The 27,377-nt window shown below is 40.3% G+C and overlaps 1 protein-coding gene across 4 annotated transcripts in view; it reads left to right on the top strand.

Moving 5' to 3' along the window:
* Positions 1-25,880, top strand: part of ATP8A1 (ATPase phospholipid transporting 8A1) — a 197,879-nt gene extending 171,999 nt beyond the window's left edge. For all 4 annotated transcript variants that reach the window (XM_066573135.1, XM_066573136.1, XM_066573134.1 and 1 more), the window contains 4 exons: positions 4,039-4,127; positions 4,378-4,470; positions 19,680-19,771; positions 21,483-25,880. In XM_066573135.1, the coding sequence (XP_066429232.1) occupies positions 4,039-4,127; positions 4,378-4,470; positions 19,680-19,771; positions 21,483-21,580 (372 nt within the window). In that variant the 3' untranslated portion in view covers positions 21,581-25,880. The remainder of the gene's footprint in view (positions 1-4,038; positions 4,128-4,377; positions 4,471-19,679; positions 19,772-21,482) is intronic.
* The last annotated feature ends 1,497 nt before the right edge of the window (positions 25,881-27,377 follow it).

The raw sequence follows: 27,377 nt of genomic DNA, 5'->3' as shown, positions 1-27,377 counted from the left end.
TCAGAGGAATGATTTATGATGTTACATATATACATTGCCGTGCCTGCAAACGTCATTCTGCTTATGTGCACATAAAAACTTCAGAAATTGTACTTTAATATTAAAGTTTTATGCCTCTATATTAAGTACTCATCCTTGTACGCACCCAGTGGGTTCTGTACATTTTTGTTTTATATTCCTATAAATACCAGCCAGATAGCAAGAGAAAGGCGTTACGGCAATGTGTTTTAGTGATCACAGGGTGCCCCCCTGGCATGTCCTGGCTGCTGGATCTTAGCAGACCCCAAATCAGCTTTGTCAGTGATTGCCAATACTGGGCTATTTGCCATAACTGGGAATTCACAGAAGCCCCTGCTACAGTGGTAGAGAACAGCAGTATTAAAAAAATGTGCAGTGTATTTTCCTGGTTTGTTATGACCACATGGGTGTTGTAGGGGGGCGACAAAATAACCAAACCTAAAAACAGAAGTAAATGGAAAGAAACAGGACTCTGCAACTCAAACCATAAGGTGGCCGATTGTGAAATCTTGCAGCGGAATCGGACCCAGAGACCCTATACTCACCTGTCCAGATCTACCGCAAGTGTCTCGTCAGGCGAGCATGCGCGGTGCAGTGCAGGCTGTGACGTGGATTCGCGCGATACTCCACAGTATAAAATGTCCCCCGACGGATGCCTTCCATTGACTGCAATGGAAGCAGTCCGTGCGATTTTCCACATAAAGCCTGCTGCGATTTCTTACCCACAAACTTAAAATAGCAGTTGATTTCCGTTCTTGGGCAGGGGAGAATCATTTGACACAGCATGTCAATGGACTGCTATTGCTGCGGAATTTGGGGTGGGCGTCTGGCTGTGAATTCCGCAGCGATAATCTGTCCGTAGGCATTAGCCCTAACTGACCCTTTTACTTACTGCTATAAATATTATAGATCAAAACTATACAAAATGCTGTCAGTTTGCAAATTAAAGAAATAAGATACTTTCCAAAACCAACTTTTTTGCTTTTTGTACACTTTTCCCCCTAATAAAATAAAAAAAATATATATTTTTTTTCAGAGAGTTATTAAAAACATGTGACACAAGTAGCCTAACCAGTACAGTAGAAAAAAAGTCTGAATGTTAAACTACTACATCCATATAATGGCTAATAAGTGTCTTGTCATTTAGGACCGAAACACTGGTTGGTTTGTGGGTTTTTCTTTTGTTTTTTTTTCTTAATCTTTTATTATATGTTTTTTGGGGTTTTTTTGTTTTAATTGGAAAACCTGTCGAATTTGCTGTAAAGGCGAGGCATCGCTCTAGTATAGAAACTATTACGCCAATGATCATTTACAGTCTATACAGTAATGATGTAAATAGCAGTTCCTGAACCTCACAGATCCTATACTCTGTTGATTCTCTGGACTTTGTCATTCCATACTAGAGAACATATGTTAAGCAGCAACTGCAGTTCAGTGTCTCCAAGTGTAAAATAATGCACTCGGGGAAGAGAAAACCTCAGACTTTATATCCTATTGGCTGTTTCGTGTTATCTAGGACTTCAGAAGACAAGGATTTAGGGGTTCTAATTTCTGACAGCTTGAAAATGAGTCTGCAGTACAGTCAGACAAAAGGGAAAGCAAGTAGAATGATCGGCTGCATACTAAGAGGTATTGCCAGTAGAAAGAGCGAGATTGTGATCCCGCTGTTTATAGAGCTCTAGTGAGAACGCATCTGGAATACTTAGTTCAGGTCTGGAGACCTCACCTACAGAAAGACATTGATAAAATAGAACTTCAAAGATGGGCTATAAAAATGGTGGAAGGTCTCAAGAACAAAACTTTTATCAGAAAAGGCTTAAAAAACTTAATCTATGTAGCCTGGAGGAGATGGGGGCATGATGGAAACCTTTATATATGTTACAGGAAGGGAAAGGGGAGACATGATGGAAACCTTTATATATGTTACAGGAGTAGAGGAGGAAGGACATGATGGAAACCTTTATATATGTTACAGGAAGAGAGAGGGAGACATGATGGAAACCATTATATATGTTACAGGAAGAGAGAAGGGAGAGGGGGGACATGATGGAAACCTTTTAGATATGTTACAGGAAGGGAGAGGGGGGGAACATGATGGAAACTTTTTATATATGTTACAGGAAGAGAGGAGGGGACATGATGGAAACCTTTATATATGTAACGTTGTCTTCTGCTATAATCCACGGTGGATTTTACGCATGTAAATCCATAAGTAAAGTTCATCCTTATACCTTGCCCATGAATTCACGCAGTATAACATGCACATTTAGGTATGTACTAAGATGTCAAAACCTTTCTGGGGTACTTATGACTATTCTACCTACATGATTTCTATAGGAGGTGCCAAATCGGTGCCATATTGTGGTTGATACAAAACTCAATACGATGTCTGGCTTCATTCATTTACCAAAAAGCTGTTAGTCCTTAATTATTTCAGTCTTTTCAAGTCTAATTTCTGAGCTCCTTATGAATTCCCACAAGAGCCACTTTTGTGGCAGATTCCATTTGGTTTCATAAGAAAGAGGAAACTTGGCATAGACTACAAATCTCACACATTAGGAACAATTTGTAAACCACAGACCCGGTCTGACACAGCCCATCCTTAGAACAGGCTGCTCCTGTTTCTGCCATTGTCTGAAAGGCAGGAGTTTGCCATTTCCCAGCTTGACCAGCCTGTGTGCGGAGAGATGTGAAAAGTTACAAACAAAAATGGTTTCTACAGAATGAGGGGTAGATTTTTTTTTTTCTTTTCTCCAACAGAAAGAAGAAGAAAATTCTTTTGGGATTTTACTTTCCCCCCCCCCTACTTGATCCAAAATATACAAAGAAGCCTTCTGTCCTAAATGCGGATGTCAGCTTTAAATCTTTTAGGTTTGGATTAACTCAGCAACCCAACAATAAAAAATCTGACAGGCTTTCAGATATGATGTAGAAAAAAAAAATCTTCCCACCTCCCCCAACTCATGTTCATTTGCAAAGTCAAAGACTGGTGGACTGAATAGTAACTCTGGTTGCCCATCCAGTCATAGTTAGCATTACAATGGTCAGTATTAACATCTTAAGGCCTACATTACTGCTTCTGCTCCATTCTACTTGTTGGAATTAGAAACAAGGTAGCACAAGTCTAGGAAATTCTAAAGCGTTTCTGGAACTGCAGCACATGGGTCATCCTATGCAAAAAGGTAAATGCCATTTTCAGTAGTTGGTCTATCGGGTTGCATTTATTACAGCTTTATAGAATTCATGTTAACTTTCTTTGTAACTTATGGCAAAGTTTGAAAACTCCTAAAAAATGAACCCTAAGAATTATCCTAATTACAAGTTATATCTGCAAATAGAAGAATAGTTAGTAAATGTTTTGCATGTGTGAAAAAATCCGTATAGACGTGTGTATGTGTAATAGATAGCTATAGAGGTGTATATATTGATATATAATACAGTGGGTGGAAATAAATAAAAAAACACTTTTTTATTTTGATTGTTAAAATTTTATATATATATTAACAATCAAAATAAAAAGTGTATTTTTATTTATTTCCATATATATATATATATATATCCATCCATTTTATTTCTATGACGGATCAAAATTAAAAAGGTGGGTTTTTTTGGTTTTCTTTTTTGTTGTGTTTTTTAATTTACACACATAGAGAAAGAAAAGTTTCAATGTGTGTAAATAAAATACATATTATATGTTTTTTAATTATTTTGATCTGTGGCAGAAAAACTATATTGAGCATTTCCAGAAATGGTTGCTTCAAGGACTGCTGTAATATTCTAGATATGTGGGTATGAAGATGTGATGAGCTATGTAATCTCAGAGACGCTATTCTAAGTGCTCCCTTTGTAATAAACGCAGATCAGTACAAAAATAGGGTCTGTCCATGCCGCTCATTTACTGTTTTTACACTGCCATACTATTTTAGCAATACAAATCTGATTTGTAGTATTATAGACTCGCCTCCCATGCAGAGTGATATAGACACACATCATTACACTTCAGTGTTTTATGTATTGCAGGCAGATATGATGTTCAGCTCCGGTGTATTCTGGATGGGTCTCTTCTTCATTCCAATAACATCTTTGCTTTTTGACGTGTTTTATAAGGCGTAAGTATTGTTGCTTTTTTGAGTTGTTTTTGTGTGTGTGTTATTTTATAAAGTACTGGCTTGATACCTTGAGTACATACAGCAATAAGAAGTGATCTATACAAGAATTAGTTTGATATATTGTATACATTATAAGTGCCCTTGACATGTTCTTCGTATACACATGTATCCGTTTAGAGGAGATACAGAATATCTAATTAAACGAAGATCTTTTTATAATAAGATTTAATTACTTTTGGTTTCATTTAAGCATCAAAAGAACCTGCTTTAAGAACTTGGTTGATGAAGTTCAGGAGCTTGAAGCCAAGTCCCAAGACCCGGGGGCTGTTGTACATGGGAAAAGGTAAGCTTGTTACTCACTAGACAATGTGTGTATTTGTAAGGGTAGTGCAAGAAGTACAGCAGTATCTAGAGAACTTGTGCGAGCAGGTAGCTTCACCACAATAAAGGTATAAACTAGTCCTTATTTATCACTCTGGATTAAGGAAAAGAAAAAATATAGATAATCCTAAAAATGGGGCATATATTGCTTTTTTAATATATATATTGTGTGTGCATATTCTATACGATTCCTATTTTAGAGCATTGTCTTTTGTTTCTTTGCACTTAAAGTAAATGATTATTGTCATAGATTGCTGACACCACATCTTTCTATGCAGTGATAATACTAGCATATGTACAATGCGTGGAAAATGTGAGGTTCGTCACGGTGAAAGGCCCCTCCGGAATTTGAAAATGCCTTTTTATTATAAATGCTGCGACCAAGTAATGGCATAGCCATATCAGTTGGCTTCTGTGTTTCCTTTAATTTCTATTGAATCGATACCTATGTGAGTCCCGTTTGTTCGTTACTGTGAAGATTCAGAACGGCATCCATCACAAGGGACCTTTTAACAGCATGCAACATGACAAATATTCTGTCAGGAGTTGTCAGCGCTGAGAGCTCTCCTCAAATTACCGCCATTTATACCAAAAATGAGGGAACTTTATAGGACAAGAAGACACAAATATTTCAGTAGCAACCAATCAAATGCCTTTTTTTTGCTGTGAAAGTAAATATAGGATATAATTGTTCTTTTTTAATATTATTAATCCTCTGGTTTAAATATGATCATCCTGTATTTACAGATGACTTTAATATTAATATGTATTATAAATCTATAGATATTTTATTATTTTTATATTTTTTTAAATCTCAAATTTTGCCAGCAGGAAAATATTTGGTGCTGCTGACGTGTAACGTTTAAAAGTATTTCACAATAAATGGCTAAGAACCATCCGTTGTCATTTGGGACAGCATTACGTTTAATGCACAATCTCTCGATGATTTGTCATATTGAAAAATTCTATAGACATGGTACAATGTGCTCCTTGTACATGGTCCTATAGATATGGTACAATGTGCTCCTTGTACATGGTCCTATAGATATGGTACAATGTGCGCTCCTTGTACATGTTCCTGTGGATGTGGTACAATGTGTTCTCCTTGTACATGTTCCTATAGATATGGTACAATGTGGGCTCCTTGTACATGTTCCTATAGATATGGTACAATGTGTTCTCCTTGTACATGTTCCTATAGATATGGTACAATGTGTTCTCCTTGTACATGTTCCTATAGATATGGTACAATGTGTTCTCCTTGTACATGTTCCTATAGATATGGTACAATGTGCGCTCCTTGTACGTGTTCCTATAGATATGGTACAATGTGCGCTCCTTGTACGTGTTCCTATAGATATGGTACAATGTGTTCTCCTTGTATATGTTCCTATAGATATGGTACAATGTGCGCTCCTTGTACATGATCCTATAGATATGGTACAATGTGCGCTCCTTGTACATGTTCCTATAGATATGGTACAATGTGCGCTCCTTGTACATGTTCCTATAAATATGGTACAATGTGCGCTCCTTGTACATGTTCCTATAGATATGGTACAATGTGCGCTCCTTGTACATGTTCCTATAGATATGGTACAATGTGCGCTCCTTGTACATGTTCCTATAGATATGGTACAATGCGCGCCTTGTACGTGTTCCTATAGATATGGTACAATGTGCGCTCCTTGTACATGTTCCTATACATATGGTACAATGTGCCCTCCTTGTACGTGTTCCTATAGATATGGTACAATCTGCTCTCCTTGTACATGTTCCTATAGATGTGGTACAATGTGCTCTTCTTGTACATGTTCCTATAGATATGGTACAATGTGCGCTCCTTGTACATGTTCCTATAGATATGGTACAGTGTGCACTCCTTGTACATGTTCCTATAGATATGGTACAATGTGTGTTCCTTGTACATGTTCCTATAGATATGGTACAATGTGCGCTCCTTGTACATGTTCCTATAGATATGGTATAATGTGTGCTCCTTGTACATGGTCCTATAGATATGGTACAATGTGCACTCCTTGTACATGTTCCTATAGATATGGTACAATGTGCGCTCCTTGTACATGTTCCTGTGGATGTGGTACAATGTGTTCTCCTTGTACATGTTCCTATAGATATGGTACAATGTGGGCTCCTTGTACATGTTCCTATAGATATGGTACAATGTGTTCTCCTTGTACATGTTCCTATAGATATGGTACAATGTGTTCTCCTTGTACATGTTCCTATAGATATGGTACAATGTGTTCTCCTTGTACATGTTCCTATAGATATGGTACAATGTGCGCTCCTTGTACGTGTTCCTATAGATATGGTACAATGTGCGCTCCTTGTAGGTGTTCCTATAGATATGGTACAATGTGTTCTCCTTGTATATGTTCCTATAGATATGGTACAATGTGCGCTCCTTGTACATGATCCTATAGATATGGTACAATGTGCGCTCCTTGTACATGTTCCTATAGATATGGTACAATGTGCGCTCCTTGTACATGTTCCTATAAATATGGTACAATGTGCGCTCCTTGTACATGTTCCTATAGATATGGTACAATGTGCGCTCCTTGTACATGTTCCTATAGATATGGTACAATGTGCGCTCCTTGTACATGTTCCTATAGATATGGTACAATGCGCGCCTTGTACGTGTTCCTATAGATATGGTACAATGTGCGCTCCTTGTACATGTTCCTGTGGATGTGGTACAATGTGTTCTCCTTGTACATGTTCCTATAGATATGGTACAATGTGCGCTCCTTGTACATGTTCCTATAGATATGGTACAATGTGCTCCTTGTACATGTTCCTATAGATATGGTACAATGTGTTCTCCTTGTACATGTTCCTATAGATATGCTACAATGTGTTCTCCTTGTACATGTTCCTATAGATATGGTACAATGTGCTCCTTGTACATGTTCCTATAGGTATGGTACAATGTGCTCCTTGTACATGCTCCTATAGATATGGTACAATGTGCGCTCCTTGTACATGGTCCTATAGATATGGTACAATGTGCCCTCCTTGTACATGTTCCTATAGATATGCTACAATGTGTTCTCCTTGTACATGTTCCTATAGATATGGTACAATGTGCTCCTTGTACATGCTCCTATAGATATGGTACAATGTGCGCTCCTTGTACATGTTCCTATAGATATGGTACAATGTGTTCTCCTTGTACATGTTCCTATAGATATGGTACAATGTGCTCCTTGTACATGTTCCTATAGGTATGGTACAATGTGCTCCTTGTACATGCTCCTATAGATATGGTACAATGTGCGCTCCTTGTACATGTTCCTATAGATATGGTACAATGTGTGCTCCTTGTACATGTTCCTATAGATATGGTACAATGTGCGCTCCTTGTACGTGTTCCTATAGATATGGTACAATGTGTTCTCCTTGTACATGTTCCTATAGATATGGTACAATGTGTCCTCCTTGTACATGTTCCTATAGATATGGCACAATGTGTGCTCCTTGTACATGGTCCTATAGATATGGTACAATGTGCGCTCCTTGTACATGTTCCTATAGATATGGTACAATGTGTCATCCTTTCGTACATGTTCCTATAGATATGGTACAATGTGCGCTCCTTGTACGTGTTCCTATAGATATGGTACAATGTGTGCGCCTTGTACATGGTCCTATAGATATGGTACAATGTGCCCTCCTTGTACATGTTCCTATAGATATGCTACAATGTGTTCTCCTTGTACATGTTCCTATAGATATGGTACAATGTGCTCCTTGTACATGCTCCTATAGATATGGTACAATGTGCGCTCCTTGTACATGTTCCTATAGATATGGTACAATGTGTTCTCCTTGTACATGTTCCTATAGATATGGTACAATGTGCTCCTTGTACATGTTCCTATAGGTATGGTACAATGTGCTCCTTGTACATGCTCCTATAGATATGGTACAATGTGCGCTCCTTGTACATGTTCCTATAGATATGGTACAATGTGTGCTCCTTGTACATGTTCCTATAGATATGGTACAATGTGCGCTCCTTGTACGTGTTCCTATAGATATGGTACAATGTGTTCTCCTTGTACATGTTCCTATAGATATGGTACAATGTGTCCTCCTTGTACATGTTCCTATAGATATGGCACAATGTGTGCTCCTTGTACATGGTCCTATAGATATGGTACAATGTGCGCTCCTTGTACATGTTCCTATAGATATGGTACAATGTGTCATCCTTTCGTACATGTTCCTATAGATATGGTACAATGTGCGCTCCTTGTACGTGTTCCTATAGATATGGTACAATGTGTGCGCCTTGTACATGTTCCTATAGATATGGTACAATGTGTCATCCTTTCGTACATGTTCCTATAGATATGGTACAATGTGCTCTCCTTGTACATGTTCCTATAGATATGGTACAATGTGTGCTCCTTGTACATGTTCCTATAGATATGGTACAATGTGCGCTCCTTGTACATGTTCCTATAGATATGGTACAATGTGTCATCCTTTCGTACATGTTCCTATAGATATGGTACAATGTGCGCTCCTTGTACGTGTTCCTATAGATATGGTACAATGTGCGCTCCTTGTACGTGTTCCTATAGATATGGTACAATGCGCTCCTTGTACATGTTCCTATAGATATGGTACAATGTGTTCTCCTTGTACATGTTCCTATAGATATGGTACAATGTGTTCTCCTTGTACATGTTCCTATAGATATGGTACAATGTGCGCTCCTTGTACGTGTTCCTATAGATATGGTACAATGTGTGCGCCTTGTACATGTTCCTATAGATATGGTACAATGTGCTCTCCTTGTACATGTTCCTATAGATATGGTACAATGTGTTCTCCTTGTACATGTTCCTATAGATATGGTACAATGTGCGCTCCTTGTACATGTTCCTATAGATATGGTACAATGTGCGCTCCTTGTACATGTTCCTATAGATATGGTACAATGTGCGCTCCTTGTACATGTTCCTATAGATATGGTACAATGTGCTCCTTGTACATGTTCCTATAGATATGGTACAATGTGTGCTCCTTGTACATGTTCCTATAGATATGGTACAATGTGCTCCTTGTACATGTTCCTATAGATATGGTACAATGTGTGCTCCTTGTACATGTTCCTATAGATATGGTACAATGTGCTCCTTGTACATGTTCCTATAGATATGGTACAATGTGTTCTCCTTGTACGTGTTCCTATAGGTATGGTACAATGTGCTCCTTGTACATGTTCCTATAGATGTGGTACAATGTGTTCTCCTTGTACGTGTTCCTATAGATATGGTACAATGTGTGCGCCTTGTACATGTTCCTATAGATATGGTACAATGTGCTCTCCTTGTACATGTTCCTATAGATATGGTACAATGTGTTCTCCTTGTACATGTTCCTATAGATATGGTACAATGTGCGCTCCTTGTACATGTTCCTATAGATATGGTACAATGTGCGCTCCTTGTACATGTTCCTATAGATATGGTACAATGTGCGCTCCTTGTACATGTTCCTATAGATATGGTACAATGTGCTCCTTGTACATGTTCCTATAGATATGGTACAATGTGTGCTCCTTGTACATGTTCCTATAGATATGGTACAATGTGCTCCTTGTACATGTTCCTATAGATATGGTACAATGTGTTCTCCTTGTACGTGTTCCTATAGGTATGGTACAATGTGCTCCTTGTACATGTTCCTATAGATATGGTACAATGTGCGCTCCTTGTACGTGTTCCTATAGATATGGTACAATGTGCGCTCCTTGTACGTGTTCCTATAGATATGGTACAATGTGCGCTCCTTGTACGTGTTCCTATAGATATGGTACAATGTGTTCTCCTTGTACGTGTTCCTATAGATATGGTACAATGTGTTCTCCTTGTACGTGTTCCTATAGATATGCTACAATGTGTTCTCCTTGTACGTGTTCCTATAGATATGCTACAATGTGTTCTCCTTGTACATGTTCCTATAGATATGGTACAATGTGCTCTCCTTGTACGTGTTCCTATAGATATGGTACAATGTGCGCTCCTTGTACGTGTTCCTATAGATATGGTACAATGTGCGCTCCTTGTACGTGTTCCTATAGATATGGTACAATGTGCGCTCCTTGTACGTGTTCCTATAGATATGGTACAATGTGCGCTCCTTGTACGTGTTCCTATAGATATGGTACAATGTGTCCTCCTTGTACATGTTCCTATAGATATGGTACAATGTGCGCTCCTTGTACATGTTCCTATAGATATGGTACAATGTGTCATCCTTTCGTACATGTTCCTATAGATATGGTACAATGTGCGCTCCTTGTACATGTTCCTATAGATATGGTACAATGTGTCATCCTTTCGTACATGTTCCTATAGATATGGTACAATGTGCGCTCCTTGTACATGTTCCTATAGATATGGTACAATGTGTTCTCCTTGTACATGTTCCTATAGATATGGTACAATGTGCGCTCCTTGTACATGTTCCTATAGATATGGTACAATGTGCGCTCCTTGTACGTGTTCCTATAGATATGGTACAATGTGCGCTCCTTGTACGTGTTCCTATAGATATGGTACAATGTGCGCTCCTTGTACGTGTTCCTATAGATATGGTACAATGTGCGCTCCTTGTACATGTTCCTATAGATATGGTACAATGTGCGCTCCTTGTACGTGTTCCTATAGATATGGTACAATGTGTTCTCCTTGTACGTGTTCCTATAGATATGGTACAATGTGTTCTCCTTGTACATGTTCCTATAGGTATGGTACAATGTGCTCTCCTTGTACGTGTTCCTATAGATATGATACAATGTGCGCTCCTTGTACGTGTTCCTATAGATATGGTACAATGTGCGCTCCTTGTACATGTTCCTATAGATATGGTACAATGTGTTCTCCTTGTACATGTTCCTATAGATATGGTACAATGTGTTCTCCTTGTACATGTTCCTATAGATATGGTACAATGTGCGCTCCTTGTACATGTTCCTATAGATATGGTACAATGTGTCATCCTTTCGTACATGTTCCTATAGATATGGTACAATGTGTCATCCTTTCGTACATGTTCCTATAGATATGGTACAATGTGCTCCTTGTACATGTTCCTATAGATATAGTACAATGTGCTCCTTGTACATGTTCCTATAGATATAGTACAATGTGCTCTCCTTGTACATGTTCCTATAGATATAGTACAATGTGCTCCTTGTACATGTTCCTATAGATATGGTACAATGTGTTCTCCTTGTACATGTTCCTATAGATATGGTACAATGTGTTCTCCTTGTACATGTTCCTATAGATATGGTACAATGTGTCCTCCTTGTACATGTTCCTATAGATATGGTACAATGTGCGCTCCTTGTACATGTTCCTATAGATATGGTACAATGTGTCATCCTTTCGTACATGTTCCTATAGATATGGTACAATGTGCGCTCCTTGTACATGATCCTATAGATATGGTACAATGTGCGCTCCTTGTACATGTTCCTGTGGATGTGGTACAATGTGCTCTCCTTGTACATGTTCCTATAGATATGGTACAATGTGCGCTCCTTGTACATGTTCCTATAGATATGGTACAATGTGCGCTCCTTGTACATGTTCCTATAGGTATGGTACAATGTGCTCTCCTTGTACGTGTTCCTATAGATATGGTACAATGTGCGCTCCTTGTACGTGTTCCTATAGATATGGTACAATGTGCGCTCCTTGTACATGTTCCTATAGATATGGTACAATGTGCGCTCCTTGTACATGTTCCTATAGATATGGTACAATGTGCGCTCCTTGTACGTGTTCCTATAGATATGGTACAATGTGCGCTCCTTGTACGTGTTCCTATAGATATGGTACAATGCGCTCCTTGTACATGTTCCTATAGATATGGTACAATGTGTTCTCCTTGTACATGTTCCTATAGATATGGTACAATGTGTCCTCCTTGTACATGTTCCTATAGATATGGTACAATGTGTCCTCCTTGTACATGTTCCTATAGATATGGTACAATGTGCGCTCCTTGTACATGTTCCTATAGATATGGTACAATGTGTCATCCTTTCGTACATGTTCCTATAGATATGGTACAATGTGTGCTCCTTGTACATGTTCCTATAGATATGGTACAATGTGTGCTCCTTGTACATGATCCTATAGATATGGTACAATGTGCGCTCCTTGTACATGATCCTATAGATATGGTACAATGTGTGCTCCTTGTACATGTTCCTGTGGATGTGGTACAATGTGTTCTCCTTGTACATGTTCCTATAGATATGGTACAATGTGTCCTCCTTGTACTTGTTCCTATAGATATGGTACAATGTGTCCTCCTTGTACATGTTCCTATAGATATGGTACAATGTGTTCTCCTTGTACATGTTCCTATAGATATGGTACAATGTGCGCTCCTTGTACATGTTCCTATAGATATGGTACAATGTGCGCTCCTTGTACGTGTTCCTATAGATATGGTACAATGTGCGCTCCTTGTACGTGTTCCTATAGATATGGTACAATGTGCGCTCCTTGTACGTGTTCCTATAGATATGGTACAATGTGCGCTCCTTGTACATGTTCCTATAGATATGGTACAATGTGCGCTCCTTGTACATGTTCCTATAGATATGGTACAATGTGCGCTCCTTGTACATGTTCCTATAGATATGGTACAATGTGCGCTCCTTGTACATGTTCCTATAGATATGGTACAATGTGCGCTCCTTGTACGTGTTCCTATAGATATGGTACAATGTGCGCTCCTTGTACATGTTACTATAGATATGGTACAATGTGCGCTCCTTGTACATGTTCCTATAGATAGATATGGTACAATGTGTCATCCTTTCGTACATGTTCCTATAGATATGGTACAATGTGCGCGCCTTGTACATGTTTCTATAGATATGGTACAATGTGCTCCTTGTACATGTTCCTATAGATATGGTACAATGTGTTCTCCTTGTACATGTTCCTATAGATATAGTACAATGTGCTCCTTGTACATGTTCCTATAGATATGGTACAATCTGTACTCCTTGTAGATGTTCCTATTGATTATCCTTTCAGTAGCTGCGTTACACATGCCATACCATTTGCGTGCAGCCACATTAGGTATTATATATTTTTTTCTCTTCCAGAAATTGAAACCCATCCCCCATGGAGTATACACACTCCTTTTATAATATGTTCTCCCCATTTTTCTTTTTCTTTTCTATGGAACCTGTACACTTTTTTTTTTTTCTAACATTTTTACAGTAACTATTGCGTTAAGCTGTTGAACTTACGGGTTTCTTCCCATGTTGTCCATTTATGTAAGATTCCATTCATGTTTTAGATTTGACATGAATTCTATCCCAAAGTCTGCAGCACATTGGAGAACAATCCACAATGTATTCATGCGTTTGCGGGTCCTGGCAGATTTTTGTCGCCGCCACGTATATAAGTAGTGTGCTACTTGTTTCATTGATTCCACACAGAAAAGCCAGAGTTTAGTCCATGTGCAAATCTGCAATAAAGCAGCAGAGCTTCGATTGTCAGCCTTGGATTCCTACAGTAGAAATATACATGCACACGCCAGAAGAGTACTCTTTAAATTCAGTGAATATCTATATGTTATAGCTTTTCCAAAAGTACAGCAGAACTCAAAATAAATTGTAATAGAGTAAATTAATGAAGGGTTTCCCCCTTAGGTTAGCACTATGCTGTTATTCTTATTAACCCCTTTAGTGGCACACCCAGAAAATCTCCGGGGCTTGCTGCACTGACATGCAGTTAAACCCTGGAAGATTTCCGTGGACAGCTCTAGTGCTGAAATGTGCAGAGCACTGAGCTGTCGTCTAAAATTTTCCGGGGTTTTTACTACATACTCAGCGCAACAAGCCCTGTAGACTTCCCTGCCATAATACCAATTGTTAAAGTAGCACAATACTTTCAATACTTGCGAGATTAAATTGCATTGTTCACTTATTTAAAAAAAACCTACCCTGTGAGGCATGACATGGTAATAATAAACCTGCCACTGAAGGGGTTAATACAGGACGGATGACACGTCTCATTGCAGTATAAATTGTCTAGTCAGCGGTCAAGTACGTGTGTCGCCTCCATCTCCAATCCTTGTCTGTAATTTAAAGGGGTTGTACCAGGATAAATTGTTATCACCTATTCACACTATGGGTGATAAAAGTCTGATCATGGGGGTCTGACCGCTTAGACCCCCACTGATCCCAAGAAATGGGAGTCTTGTCTGCCCTTCTTCTCTGCACTGTGGGATCACTTCTCCCACCCGGAATGACTTCAGATTGAATGAAGCACTGCAGCATAGTCATTTCAACAGAGCTGACAGAAATATCTAAGCACACAATGCTCAATTATCTCCATTAGCTCCATTGAAATGAATGGAACAATGCCGCAAATGTCGGCCATTACTCTATTCAAGTTTCCTTCTCACCAAAGGGGGTACAGTGAGCCCATATCGAGGATGATGGTGGAAACTGAAGCCCCATTCTTGGGATCGTTGGGGGTCTTGGCAATAGACTCCCACCATTCAGACGTTTATCACCTATCCTATGGATAGACGGTCACCTATTTTGTATAACACCTTTAACCCCTTAACGACTGCCCCATCGGGAAACTACGTCCTCAGTAAGTGGGCTTTAATCCTAGAGGACGTAGTTTTATGCATCCTCTTTGGATTGATGCCCACTTGCCTGAGGACGTGACAGCTCCATGCTGTCGTTGCCCGCAGGTAGCCGACAGCATGGAGCTGTCATCCCAGGATGCGGGCAGTCCCCCCCCGGCATTGCGATCGGCGCTATAAAATGAATAGCGCCGATCGCAAAAAAGTAAACAAAACTGTAAAATGACAGATATTCAGCTGCTCTGATGGATCGGATCCATCAGAGCAGCTGAAAATTCATACCTGGCTTGTCGGCGATGTCCCCCGGAGTTCGGGTCCTCCCGGACCCGCCAGTGGTCTTCTGCGCATGCGCGCCAGACGATGACGTCAGGCGCATGCGCAGAAGCCCGGGAGCCCCTGGCAAATTTAAAATCTCCTGGCTCCCAGCTCCTGAAGATAGCCGGGAACCAGGAGGTGTTACTGGGGACCGCTGTGAGCGGTCCCCGGGCCCGCGATCGCTGCTATCCATTGGATAGCGGCGATCGCGAAAAAGTTTTTTAAAAAAAGTCAGTTTCACCTCCCCTCATGGATCGGATCCATGAGGGGAGCTGAAAATACTCACCTAAGTCCTCCCTGATGTCCCGGGACCCGAATCCCCGTCTGCGCATGCGCGCCCGATGATTGACATCGGGCGCGTGCACAGACGGGCTTGAGCCCTGGGAAATTTAAAATCCCTCTGCTCTTGGCTGCCATGTGTAGCCAAGAGCAGAGGGATGTCACTGGGGACATGATCACTGTCATCCAATGGATGACAGTGATCATGTAAAGTAAAAAAAAAAGTTTTAAAAAGTTTTAAAAGCTTGCGTTTCATCTCCCCCCATGGATCATATCCGTGAGGGAGGATGAAATGACGTACCTAAGGCCCGCGGATTTATCCGCGGACCTTACCCCAGCTTCTGCGCACGCGCCTGTCGCCAAGATGGCGGACGCATGCGCAAAAGCTGTGGATTGCCAGGATAATTTAAAATCTCCCTGCTCCTGGCTACAAAACTTAGCCGAGAGCCTGGAGATTTTACGGGGGGCCGCTGTGAGCGGTTCCTTGTCACGTGTTCGCCGTTATCCAATGGATAATGGCGGTCACGTAAAAGTAAAAAAAAAAGGTGAAGCTTCATCTCCCCTCACTGATGCGATCGGTGAGAGGAGATGAAACTTTTTACCAGAGGCCTCCGTATTTGCACCCCGACGCGATCTTCCTCCGTGAACTTTCCCGGATTCTGCACATGCGACCGCCGGCAAAACACATGCGCAGGAGTCGAGGAGCCCAGGAAATTTAAAATCTCCTTGCTCCCAGCGACCAACGGTCGCCGAGAGCCTGGAGCAGTGACGGGTGGCCTCGTTGAGTGGTCCCCGATTATGTGATAAAAAGGTAGCGATCTACCTTAGGTCGGTCTCACATGACCGGATAGGAATTACGGATTCCGCATGCTTCTGATCCGCGGTAATACGCAGATCAATCGCATTGGATTACACAATTCCGCTCACATTAGTAGGTCGGAATTGCGTAATCCACTCGCAGAAAAGAGAACGCAGCAGGTTCTATTTTACCGCGGATATCCGCAACATAGAGCCCATTGTGCTCCATGGTCGCGGATATACCCGCAGCCCATACGCAACTACATTGTATACGGGCTGCGGGTACCCGTGTCATCGCTAGGCGACTGTGCGGGAAATACAAATTTAAAAAAAGTACTGCGCATGACCGCCTGTGTGAGTACGCAGTTATGCGCAGTACATTACGCAGCCGTACGCAGGGTCACAGCCGGGATCCGCTGCGGGCCTCCGCAAGTGGATTCCACCTACGGCCGTGTGAGCCCGGCGTTATTCAGACCGCTACCTGTAATACGTAATTTACAAGAAGCCCCGGGAACATTCGCCTTCCTGCAGTTCCAGGAGCAGCTTGTTGAGCGTCTTCTGTGCGAGACCGCCACACCTCATCAAGCTTACGGAGACTCACAGAGTGCCACTTTTTACACCCCATACCCACCACTGAGGTCAAGAAATGACCCCCAAAAAGCATGAGAGGAGGGGGAATACCGGTTTTATTGCCCCATGTACCCATCCCAACCAGCCTCCGTAATTACCCCTGTCTTCGGAAATACCACACAGTTCACATTATTACTTTTATCTAAGATTTGGGGAATCGGCGAAAAGGGCGCAGAGGGGGGGAGGGGGGGAGTATTTTTAGGGAGTCAATTTTTATTCCGTACAAATGAACAATGGGGCCTGGAATTTATTCAGTTGTGCCCTGCAATCCAACGGGTGTTCCCTGCATTACAGGCCTAACCATGTGTCCTATAAGTAGATTAGGGCCACAATGGGTATGTTTTTGAACACGGGACAAACGGGGGTATCCATTTTGGGGTGAATGTCTTCATTCCTATGTAAACTGTACAAAAAAACCAGTTTTTAAATTGACAAAATTGCCAAAAAATGAAAATCGTTATTTTTTCCTTCTGCTTTGCTTAGATTTATTCAAATACTGTGGGGTCAAAATACACAGTACACCCCTAGATGTATTCATTGAGGGGTCTAGTTTTTAAAATGGGGTCATTTGAGGGGGTTCTTTATAGTTTTGGACGTTCAGTGGCTCTACAAGTGGGCGATGGGGCCTGGAATTTATTCCATTGTACCCTGAAATCAAACGGGTGCTCCTTCCATTATAGGCCTAGCCATGTCTCCATTAAGTAGATTAGGGCCACAAGGGGTATGCTTCTGAACACGGGACAAACAGGGGTATCCATTTTGGGGTGAAAGTCTTCATTCCTATGTGTGCTGCACAAAAAAAACTGTTTTTAAATTGATACAAATGCCAAAAAAATGAAAATTGTAATTTTTTTTCCCTACTGCTTTGCTTAGATTTATTCAAAAATTGTAGGGTAAAAATACGCAGTACACGCCTAGATAAATTTGTTAAGGGGTCTAGTTTTCAAAATGGGGTCATTTGTGGCGGTTCTGTCGTTTTGGCCGCTCAAGGGCTCTACAAGTGGGCAATGGGGCCTAAATCACCGTCATGCTAAATTTCTGTTCTGAAAGCCACCGACTGCGTCTTTCATTTTGGGCCCCGTTGTGCATCCACACATAAGATTAGGGCCACAATGGGTATGTCTCTGAACACGGGACAAACAGGGGTATCCATTTTGGGGTGCAAGGCTTCATTCATGTGTGTGCTGTACCAAAAAAGCAGTTTTTAAAACGACAGAATTGCCCAAAAAACGAAAATCACATTTTTTTCCTTTTGCTTTGCTTGAATTCATTCAAAAACTGTGGGGTCAAAATGGGCAGTACACCCCTAGATAAATTCGTTAAGCGGTCTAGTTTTCAAAATGGGGTCACTTGTGGGGGTTCTCTTTGGTTTTGGCCGCTCAAGAGCTCTACAAAAGTGCTATGGGGCCTAAAACGCCTTCAAGCAAAATTTATGTTCTGAAAGACACCGACTACTCCTTTCGTTTTGGGTCCCGTTGTGCATCCAGACATAAGATTAGGGCCACAATGGGTATGTTTCTGAACACGGGAGAAACGGGGGTATCCATTTTGGGGTGTAAATCCTCATTTTCATGGGCAATATAGGAAAAAAAATATGTCTTTAAAATGACATATTTGCAAAACTATGAAATTGTATTTTTTCTCCTCTAAATTGAATTAATTCCTGAAAAAAACTGGTAGGGTCAAAATACTCATGACACCCCTCAGTGAATACATTAAGGGGTGTAGTTTTTAAAATGGGGTCATTTGGGGGGGGGGGGGGTATCTATTATTCTGACACTCATGAGCCTTTGCAAACTTGGCTTGGTGCAGGAAAACAGTGTTCCTCAAAATGCTGAAAAGTAATGTTAAATTTGTACGTCCTATAAATGGTTAAAAAAAACCACAAGTTTTTCAAGTGTGCATTCAGAATAAAGTAAACAGATGGAAATATATATCTTATCAAAAATTTGTACAGTATGTTTGGACATTTTGAGATATTACAGTTGAAAATTTGAAAAAATGACAATTTTTTCAAAATTTCTCCAATATTGGTACTTTTAATAAATATACACAAATTATATCGGTCTCTTTTTACAACCAAAATGAAGTACAACATGTGGCGAAAAAACAATGTCAGAATCACTTGGATATGTAAAGCCTTTACGGAGTTATGCTACGTTGAACGACGCATGTCAGATTTCCAAAATTTGGCTCCGTCACTAAGGCGCAAACAGGCTTCGTCACTAAGGGGTTAATGTTGGCCCCATGGAGACCATGCATTTATTGAAGAAACTGGGGGGAAGCAAACTGTGTTCACCTCACTCTTATTAACCCCTGATGGGTCCCACAGACCCTAGTTAGGGTGACCTATTTCAAATGACAGAAAAAGCATAAGAACTCTCCGGTCTGGTAAAATTATATTTCAATTATGAAAACGTATTTTCATCACTAGATATTTATCATGATTCCAATGTTTTTGTATTCCCGTAGTTTAACAGAGAGGGCACAGCTGCTGAAAAATGTTTTCAAGAAGAACACAGTCAACATTTATCGTTCAGAGTCTGTACAACAAAACCTTCTTCGTAAGTTCCTGTCTGCTATATCAAAATGTATAATTTAATGTAGAACTTCGAAAATGCAGGTTTCTTAAATGAGTTGACCTAACTAAACAAGCCGTATCCTTATGCCCTACTAAAGCATATGGATGCAAAAGGGGCTGCCCCACTCAGTACATTCTCTTCTATTGGCAAGAGCATAAAGCCACTGTAAAGAGTAAATCGGACTCTGCATGACTATGTATAAGATACGATAGACACTTATTCATTTAAATGGGCACCATGTAATGGCATATTCTCTCTTGCCACTGCCACCTACAAATTCCGATAGGGATATCGACAGCTAAACTTATAGAAATCAGCTGATCGTTGTAGTGGCTTCTCTTTGAAAAACGATTGTCCAGATGAGACAATCCAGTAAAGCTTTGTGCGAATTGCCAAAATCTATGCCCGTACTTCAGCCTCAGTAGTTACAGCATACTTTTATTAACTTTGCAATATAATATTGGTTATCTAGTGGAAAACAAAAGTTAACCTGCTGGATTTATTACCTGGATTTCAAAAATGAACTGTATGACTGTTTGGACCTAACAGGTTGAGTACTTACTGATGTAGAGATTTTTAACAAGACTGGTGTATCATAACTTGATTTACACCATTCTAGTAAATTGTAGTGAAAGCGACCCGGATTTGGGACAAAGTTGTGTCCTGGGACCAGGGGGTGGAGGGCTATCTTACCTGTACTTAATCTTGTCTTCCTGGCCCTTCGTTCCATTGGTTTCAGTTCCATTTTTCAGGTGGCCAAGATACCTACTGCCAGCCTTAGACTACCAAAGCATCTATAGTGCATTTGGTAGTGTTGGGGCCACAAGTACACTGTAGCTGCTTTGTGACTGGCCACCACTACTCACACGATCAGCATTGGTCAATCCGAGCACTTCACAATGTCTATTAGATCACTGGAGAATAGCAGTGGCCATGATGGCCGTCTAAAAACGAAGTACCAATAGAGCGGAACTTAGGGTCCAGGAAGGGAGGATAAAGTATAGGTAAGATACCCCTCCCCCCACAATTACAGAATTTGGTTCCGAAACTGAAGTCTCTTTACATTATCACACAATACATGTCAAGTTAATGTTTGCTACATCTGTACTTACTTATTTTAATCCTTGTGGCTTATATCAATGACTTTTACCTTATCTTGACTTCGGGGGTTTATGAACTTTAACTGTATTTGTATTTCTTTGCATGGCCCATTATTAAGGTGGTTGTTCTATTTTTTATTTTTTCCCCCCACTTTTTTTGTTTATCGGTTTCATCAATTATACTGATTTTTTTTTTTAGACTTTCCCCACTAGTTCAACCCTAGTTTTCTCTTTAGATCTTTTACAGCTTTGATTAACCTGTATTCCTAATAATGTATTGTTACACTTTATTACAGTAACTACATTTTAAATCAGTCTAGAAGTACATTTGCTCAAGTTTGCACCATGATTTCTGAAAATGAGTAAGGCTCTTCAAACTTTTCATTAGGCTTGCGCTGCATGTTTCATTATTCTATCCATTAAAAAGAATGGAAAGCTGGAGGCTCCATTATGTGTCGATGCGATTTCCTTATAAAGCAGATCATAATGGAGCCATCATATCCGTCATGGCACTTGATAAGCCATAACCGCAATATGAACAGTGCCTAAATGTGTTATACCGTTCCCAAAAATGTTCCTCCTGTTTTCCACAGATGGGTACGCTTTCTCCCAGGATGAGAATGGCATTGTCTCACAGTCCGAAGTAATCCGAGCTTATGACACCACAAAGCAGAGGCCAGACGAATGGTGAAATGAAACGTCCATCGGCTCTCTTGAGATATAACAATGAAATATCAAAGCTAATATTCGGGTTTCAAGAAGGTCTGTGGTCAAAACTGGCTCCCAACTACTGAAGAAGACCACATCGAACAAATTGTTTCTAACCATTAAAATTGCAATTCTTACTTTAAGCTTGTCAGTAAGAAGACTAACACGACTGTGCTACGAAATGTTGTAGATGGAAAGATGTTTTAGTATTATTATGAAGGAAGGAATGCCTTGCTGCCTTAGTAACCAGCAAGTTACTTCTACTGACCATCAAAGGGCAGGGTCCCGAGTCTACCAGATTGATGACGGTTCTGGAATTCAATCCGAAGTGAAAGACCTGAGGTCCTCCTGCCTCACGGATCCGGGCGCCGCTGTAGAGGGTTAAGTGTCAAACTATTTTAATAAATATGTTTGCCAAAGACATAATGGGTTTTTATTTATCCTGCGCCCCTGCTCCCTGCGATTTTTGGAGATGGAAGAAAGCCGTTAAGATGCATCTAGCTCAATAAGGGAAATTGTGATCCAGTCCATAAGACTCTGTCCGTTTGCCACAAGGGCCCTTGTTTTTATTATCTGTGACATTTTACACCTTCCGCCTTATTCATGCTTTTATGTTTATCTTGTAGAGTAGCAAATGTGTCTGTTGTACTGCGCCTGCCTATGTGTTACATCACAAGAGTTGATGCATTTCGCTGGGGCCCATAACTTGTCATGACTTTTACTGCAGTATCTTGGGATACATTTCTTTCTAAATCCTCCATGTTTTTGCAGTTCTGTTAATTTCTGCAATTCTTTTTCATCCACGTTGTATTTCCATTAGTTATTGAAGTTTATTATATTCTAAAAGTCTTCAAAAGTTTTGTTTTTTTTTTTCTCCTGAAGTTTGTTATGCAATGTTAGAAGAGTTTTGTTGCAGGGAATTTTTTGAAAAAGTTATCCCGCACACAAACATTTGTGTTTTTTTGTTTTTTTATTTTCATCATTTAGACACAATGAGATTTTCTTATTTAATATATTTTCTTTTATCAACTAGACAAACTTTTTATTTTTTTTTGGGGGGGGGGTTCCCTTGGGGGGGAGGTTCCCCCATATAGTTCCATGTATAAAATATCCTATATTGAATTAACAAATCCTCAACTTTTTCAGTGATACCTCAGTCTTATTTTATTTATTTGCATGTATCTTATTGTTTTTTTTAATTTTTTTTAAATTTCATTTAAAAAACGCACTATAGTGAAAATTACATTTTTGTTATAATTTTACTTGTACATCATGGAGGTTTTTTGTCATTTTTTTTCTTCCCCCTACGAAATGGATAAATTAAAAAAAAAAATGTTACTTTTTCCCCACCTTTTATTCTCACCGTTTTGGTTCACTGGACTTTCTGTGACCATATTGATGCATATATTAGATTTATCACTATAAAGAAATTACTAAAGTTATTAGAAAACCAATGAATTAACAGGAAATATGCTGTTTTCTAACAATGAACAAGTTTTGGAATATTCTGTTGGCATACTAAATTCCAATGTTTGCAAAACAGTCATAAAGAATATAATCTATATATGTATAGGCATTGATTTTAGGGATAACTCCCATAATGCTTATACAGTAGTAGTACTGGGCGAAAGCAGGGTGTTTGGAAAGCTTTGAATCCGCATTAGAGTAAATATATAAATTGATTCTAAACCTAAAAAGTTATGAAATTTTATAACAGAATTTGAAATCCTATTACCTTGTACTTATGGTATATATTTTATTAAATGTACGTGCTTAGAAGATTACATGAAATACGAATCCACCTAACCTGAGGTATATGCCTATATACTGTAATATGCAGTCCGTTATAAGTGCCTCCGTGACCTGTTAGAGCAATTGTGTCTCTAGAACAAGAAATGTAGAATCTGTTTTTCTCAATACTTTTACAACACCTGGAATTTAGTGGAAAACTTTTAATATAGTTTCCTTAAGGTGCCCAAAGTTCTGCCAGCTACCCTTACATCATACAGAGTAAGTCTAGGATTATTTCTTAGGACAGTAGGAGATGTAAGAGGGAGCCCAGGAGGAGATTTTAAAAGTCACTGCAAATTTTTGATTTCTGGGCATTCGTTATGACGAGGTTGAACAGGATTTTTCATGAGAAGGACGAGTTGGGTAAAATGATTTAAGCATAGCTTCTTATGTGAAGAGCCGCTTCTTAAAGGGTTGTACATACAGTCCTATCTGTGGGTAGGATGTCATGAAGCAGATTGATATATAGTCTTTGCAGAAAAGATGTGGTACAACTTCTCATTTATTGCTATAAATCTCTGCTCATTCTGGGTTTAGGAGTCCAGAGGGTATTGCTATTTTAAAGGGGTTTTCCCGTGACTTAAAAGTGCTCCACAGCCACCCTATACTTGCTGGTTGCTGCTGAGCAGGACATGTGACTGTTGCAGCCAAAGACAGACTATAGAAGATCACTGCTGTGGCTATGGATTGGCAGCAGCAGTCACATGTCCTGGTCAGCAGGAACCTGGAAGTACAGAGTGGTTGTGGAGCAATTTTAAGCCATTGGAAAACCAACCCCTTTAATGATTGAAAGTGATCTCTGAATGCACAGTAAAGGCTGTCAATCCAATAGGACCACCCACTGGACCCCTAAGCCCGGAATGAGCCGATATTTAAAGGAAACCGGTCATGGCATTTAAGCCCCATAAACTACACTATGGGGCGAAAAGGTCAGGGAATGGAGAGCCCAGGGATTGGTCTTTGATACCGTGCGGCCCTTTCCTGTGCTGTATCCCTGTGAAGTTGCCACACGCACTCAGTGTGTGTGCTCTGCAACTTTGCGGGGACACAATGCAGGAATGGAGTGCTGGTCAGTATCAAACACTCTGCCTGTTCCCTCACCTTTTGAGCGCCATAATGGTGTTTATGTGGCTCGAAGGTTATGATGGGTTCCCTTTTTAACGTGCTAAATGACAAGTTCTGCTGAATCTTTTCCCACAAACCTCGATATCCTTCAGCTCTACCACACCCAAATGCCGATCAGACGCTATGATCATCCAGACGGGTTCCCTTTAAGGACAACCGGTCATCCCTTCTGACATCTGTTTTAATATTTGTATTCTCCATGAAATAACGGAAGCACCTTTGTCTTTGAGCTTTACATTGTTCTGTTCCTGTTATTTCTCTTGAAAATGTGTGAATAAACTGATAAATGGATGTTACCATTCAACTTGTCAATGGGGCGTCCCTACCCCGACACGGTCAGCACTGATTAGACTATGTCAGGGTGTGAACTAGTTTTGAAAGCCTTATGCACTAAGAGGTTCGGCAATGTCTTGCATTAATTCACTTGTCTTTGAGTAAGAGGTGCCAATGCTGAATAGGATTTTAATTGAAGTCACTCCACTGTATATTTTGTGCCCCGTTCGGCGCTCGATCAGCATCTTTTTCTGCTTATTTTCAAGGAGATCTAGTAGCATTTCTGGAGTTTTCCTGAAGTCTGCTTGTTGCATTATTTTGAACTTGATGTTTTTTTACGTTGGAGGTCAGGAAAGGCGATCGCGCTACTGAATACCGATGTAAATGATTTCGCTGTGTTAGTCAAGGCTGCATTGCTAATTTGCCATCTTGATCCTCATTTTAATAAGTAAACAGCACCTATGACTGGACTGATTTTACTTTGTTTCACATCATTCCTCTTTGTTCCGCTTCTGGATGTATGAACAGCCATCAGCCTGATGATGAGGTTCATTTACTTTTTTTGTGACTGACTTAAGCACTTGTGGTTGAGATGAGTGTACCTGTTCTGTCTGCATGAGTTAATATTTTCAAGTACAATGTTTTTATAATGTTTGACTAACGTAAACCCTATTTCTAGGGGATTTATTGAAGCTTGCACTATGCTTTACTACTATGTGTGTTGGGAAAAAAATGTTATATTCATTAAACAAGAAATTTGTTAGAATTCATCCCAATTGAAATACGACTTTTTGTATTTTTTTTTTCAAAATCATTGCCACTTAACCGTTTGTCCTCACCCTCGATTTTTGTGAAATAGGCATTACGTATTTGAGTGTTTGAATACATGTGAAATTTCTCTTGAAGGGTAACTACTAGAGATGAGCGAGTATACTCGCTACGGCACATTACTCGAGCGAGTAGTGCCTTAGCCGAGTATCTCCCCGCTCGTCTCTAAAGATTTGGGGGCCGGCGCAGGTGACAGGTGAGTTGCGGCAGGGGGAGAGAGATCTCCCCGCCAGCCCCCGACTCTTTAGAGACGAGCGGGGAGATACTTGGCTAAGGCACTACTCGCTCGAGCAATGTTCCTTAGCGAGTATACTCACTCATCTCTAGTAACTACACGTTTTAAAAGCTTTTGGCATGTCTGAACGACAGGTCAAAAGTTTTGATCAGTTTTAACCGGGTGCTGAGACCTCTGCTGATCGCTGAAATGAATGGTCTGGTAGCACTCACCCAAGCATTGCGCCCTTTTTGGCGATCATTGTTGCCTTTCGGCTCCTCTCAGGAGCTGAAGATGAAGCATAGAGTCCTTTTATAAACCTAAGCGTCAATCTTCAGCTGCCAAGTGGAGCTAAGGCTTCTTAGACGGCACGATTGTCGTTCGCATGAGCAAACTAGCCGGGGACGTCCTCACCAGCTCGTTCGCACTCGTGCAGCCTGTTTAGACAGGCAGGTGCATTGTTGACTTGTTCATCGTTGACTGAACGTTCGCTGTTTAAAGTGGACGAGCCAACAATGATTTTTATGCCTACAGAAAATGAACGCCTAGGGAGTAACGCTCAATTCTAGTTTAGTCATTGGCGCACATTTAGATTGAACAATTATCATTCATTTTCGCTCATTTGGATACCTTTTTTTCAAACAATAATCCTTCCGTCAAAAAGCACCCAAACAGCCAACAATGACTGCTGAAGGGGGAACAGTGCTTCGTGAACACCACAGCCCTTCATTTCAGCGATCCACAGGGCCTCAGCAACACCTGGAGCCCCACTGATCTAAACTTTTAACACTTTTGACAGTTACTCTTTAAAGTGTTTGTATAGTCTTTTTCTTCTGTCTGATATATGATATTGGGTGTAGGGCGACAGAAATGCTAGGCAGAGCCCTTACCAGACAGCTGTATGATGCCTGAGTCTACTATTAATTAGAATAGGACCCATGCATGAGACTCCTGAGAGGTTGTATAGTTGCCTCAACAGCTATAACAGCCAGCTTCCTGCCCCTCTCCATGCCCATTGATCATCAGACAGGACAACAGAATTTGGACCTGTTCACACTACATTCAGGCTTCTGTCCCTGGATTACGTCACAGATTTCCATCTGGATTGCTGAGAACTGCATCGAGACCGAAACCTGGATGGAACCTTAGGCTTCCATTACTCAAACTGAGGTCTCAATTTGACCAGTATTCCATTGTGCCGGAGGTAATGGCATAGTCGACTGACACTATAGGTTTTTGCTTGAGTAATGAAAGCCTATGGTTACATTGGGATGCCATTTTTGGCTATCGAGAACGGAGACCTGAATGTGGTGTGAATCGGTCCTCCTTTTGTATTGATATTTTAAAGAGCAAGGATGATGGAATGCTTTTTCTCTTGTTATCTTTGTCGCTGCTTATATATATTTTTTAACTGTATTTTGTGCAGATTTTTTTGTTATTTTTACGTCCTAACTTTTGTTATGTATGTGTAATGGGTTGTATGGAATTTATTCCTGATTTCTATTGGATTCCTGCTGCTGTTACTAGAAGTTTTGGTGCTGCATGACTG

This window comes from Eleutherodactylus coqui, chromosome 7 (assembly GCF_035609145.1).
Source record: "Eleutherodactylus coqui strain aEleCoq1 chromosome 7, aEleCoq1.hap1, whole genome shotgun sequence".
Lineage (NCBI taxonomy): Eukaryota > Metazoa > Chordata > Amphibia > Anura > Eleutherodactylidae > Eleutherodactylus > Eleutherodactylus coqui.
Note: the sequence above shows the minus strand (reverse complement) of the source record. Positions and strands in the feature narration are given on the sequence as shown.